The sequence below is a fragment of the Myotis davidii genome, unplaced genomic scaffold (genome assembly GCF_000327345.1).
Source record: "Myotis davidii unplaced genomic scaffold, ASM32734v1 scaffold345, whole genome shotgun sequence".
Taxonomy (NCBI): Eukaryota; Metazoa; Chordata; class Mammalia; order Chiroptera; family Vespertilionidae; genus Myotis; species Myotis davidii.
The window spans coordinates 122,688-124,500 of record NW_006296540.1 but is presented as its reverse complement, the minus strand read 5'-3'; the positions used below and the strand labels follow the sequence as shown (position 1 = coordinate 124,500).

The following is a 1,813-nucleotide window of genomic DNA, read 5'->3' as shown; positions in this document are numbered from 1 at the left end:
ATGGGAGTTTGTGCTTTGAGATTCTTTCCTCTTCCCCATATGGGAGTCTGTACTTGTTCTTCAATAAATTTCCACCTTTGCTATACCAATAATAATAGTAATAATAATAATAATTGAAATAAAATCATCTAAAGGCCTTTGTGAAAGATAATTTGTTGTTTTTATTAATTTTGTTTTTCAAAGAGAGGAAATGGGGAGGGAGAGAGATAGAAACATCAATGATGAGAGAGAATCATGGATCAGCTGCCTCCTGCACACAACCTGGGCATGTGTCCTAACTGGGAATTGAACCATGACCTCCTGGTTCATGGGTCAACTCTCAATCACTGAACCACATTGGCCGGATAGTAGTTATTATTTTGTTGCTACATAGGTCAAGTCTTTGAGTTTAGATTTTTGCCTCATAATCTAAATTGCCATTTTAGTTTTGCTAGTGCTAGAAACTCAAGCGGAAGTCTAATGAGTCCATTTTTTTCCCTACTAGGTAATCCAGATTTTTATCAAGACAGAGACCCCCTAAGGGTCTCTATAAGTCGAGAACAAAGTTTTCTTGGGGCTCCATTGGACTGTGATCCATTTGTTCATCCTGACCCGATTGCACAGGAGAACATCTGTGGTGATAACTCTAATGAAACAGGTGAGAGATAAAGAAATTGAAAGTGGAATTGCTGTGCACAAGATATTTATTGTAGTGTTATTTGTAGTGAAAAATGTTAAATAATTCAGTGACTCTTGGGATTAGAATCATTATGGTCACCCATAGTATGCGATTCTGTGTATTGTTAAATGACGGGGGAAATCTGGGTTCATGCATTGAAAAGTATCTGATGATAATCACCAAAATGTTGGTAGAGGTTTACTATTTTTGGAGACTGGGTTCTATTTTATATGTTTACCTATAGATTTTTAAAAAAGTGTGTATTCTGTACAGAAAAAACTGAATGAGAGAAGTAAAGTGTGTTTAAAGAATAAATAAGTTTGCTTTTCAATTGTTTCACTAAATAAATGCTAGTAGGAAGTATTTGAAGGTATGAGATTTTTATAGTTGGCAACCTGTACAAATTTTGTGTTTAAGCCTTTTCATAACAATTCACAGTTAATACTATTAAATATTATCTTTCAAAAATTCTCTATGTAGCTTTCTAAATGAGCTATTTTGTTTTACTTCTAAATATTTGGAAAATAAAAAGGGTTACAAGAAAAAAAATTAAATAACATAATTCTGCCACCCAAAGACAATCAGTGTTAAGTTTCTCACTTTTGTATTTATGTATGTAGGTAACAAGCTGTTTTACATGTATATTATGCTTACTAACTATACAAAGCATAGTTCTAGTAATGCTTTATTAGTTCTAAAGCAACTTTTAAGCAGTTACTTTTTCTAACCAAATTTCTTTTTATTTTAGCTGTCACATATACTTGAGTAATTCTCTATTTTCATCTACAGTAGAATGAGATGAGAGGCCTCTTTTCTTTTTGAGGATTTATAGAAAAACTGACTTTAGCATCTTTTTTTTTTAAATTGGAGATTGAAATAACTGCAGAGGATGTAATTTCCAATAAATTATATACAGTTTTTGACACATAAAGTAAAACTATTATATCATTATTTTAGATTTAGCTAAAGGAGACTATATTTCCTTTTTATTCTACCTGTTGATGCCCTCTAGCCAAAGACTACCAGGAACACACCTATAGTTGAACAAAGCTGCAGTTTTGACTTGTTATAGTCAAAGATAGAAAGCCACCACAGGGAACAATGAGATGTCTCAGTAAGAGTGTATTTGAAAGGACTTACTGGGCTGGTTGGGTA

At 32.8% G+C, this 1,813-nt stretch overlaps 1 protein-coding gene across 3 annotated transcripts in view; it reads left to right on the top strand.

Annotated features, from left to right (window-relative positions):
• The window catches only part of CEP295 (centrosomal protein 295kDa), a 69,242-nt gene that overhangs the window by 56,083 nt on the left and 11,346 nt on the right, over positions 1 to 1,813 (top strand). For all 3 annotated transcript variants that reach the window (XM_015569262.1, XM_015569260.1, XM_015569261.1), the window contains exon 18: positions 485 to 637. In XM_015569262.1, coding sequence (XP_015424748.1) covers positions 485 to 637 — 153 coding nt within the window. The remainder of the gene's footprint in view (positions 1 to 484; positions 638 to 1,813) is intronic.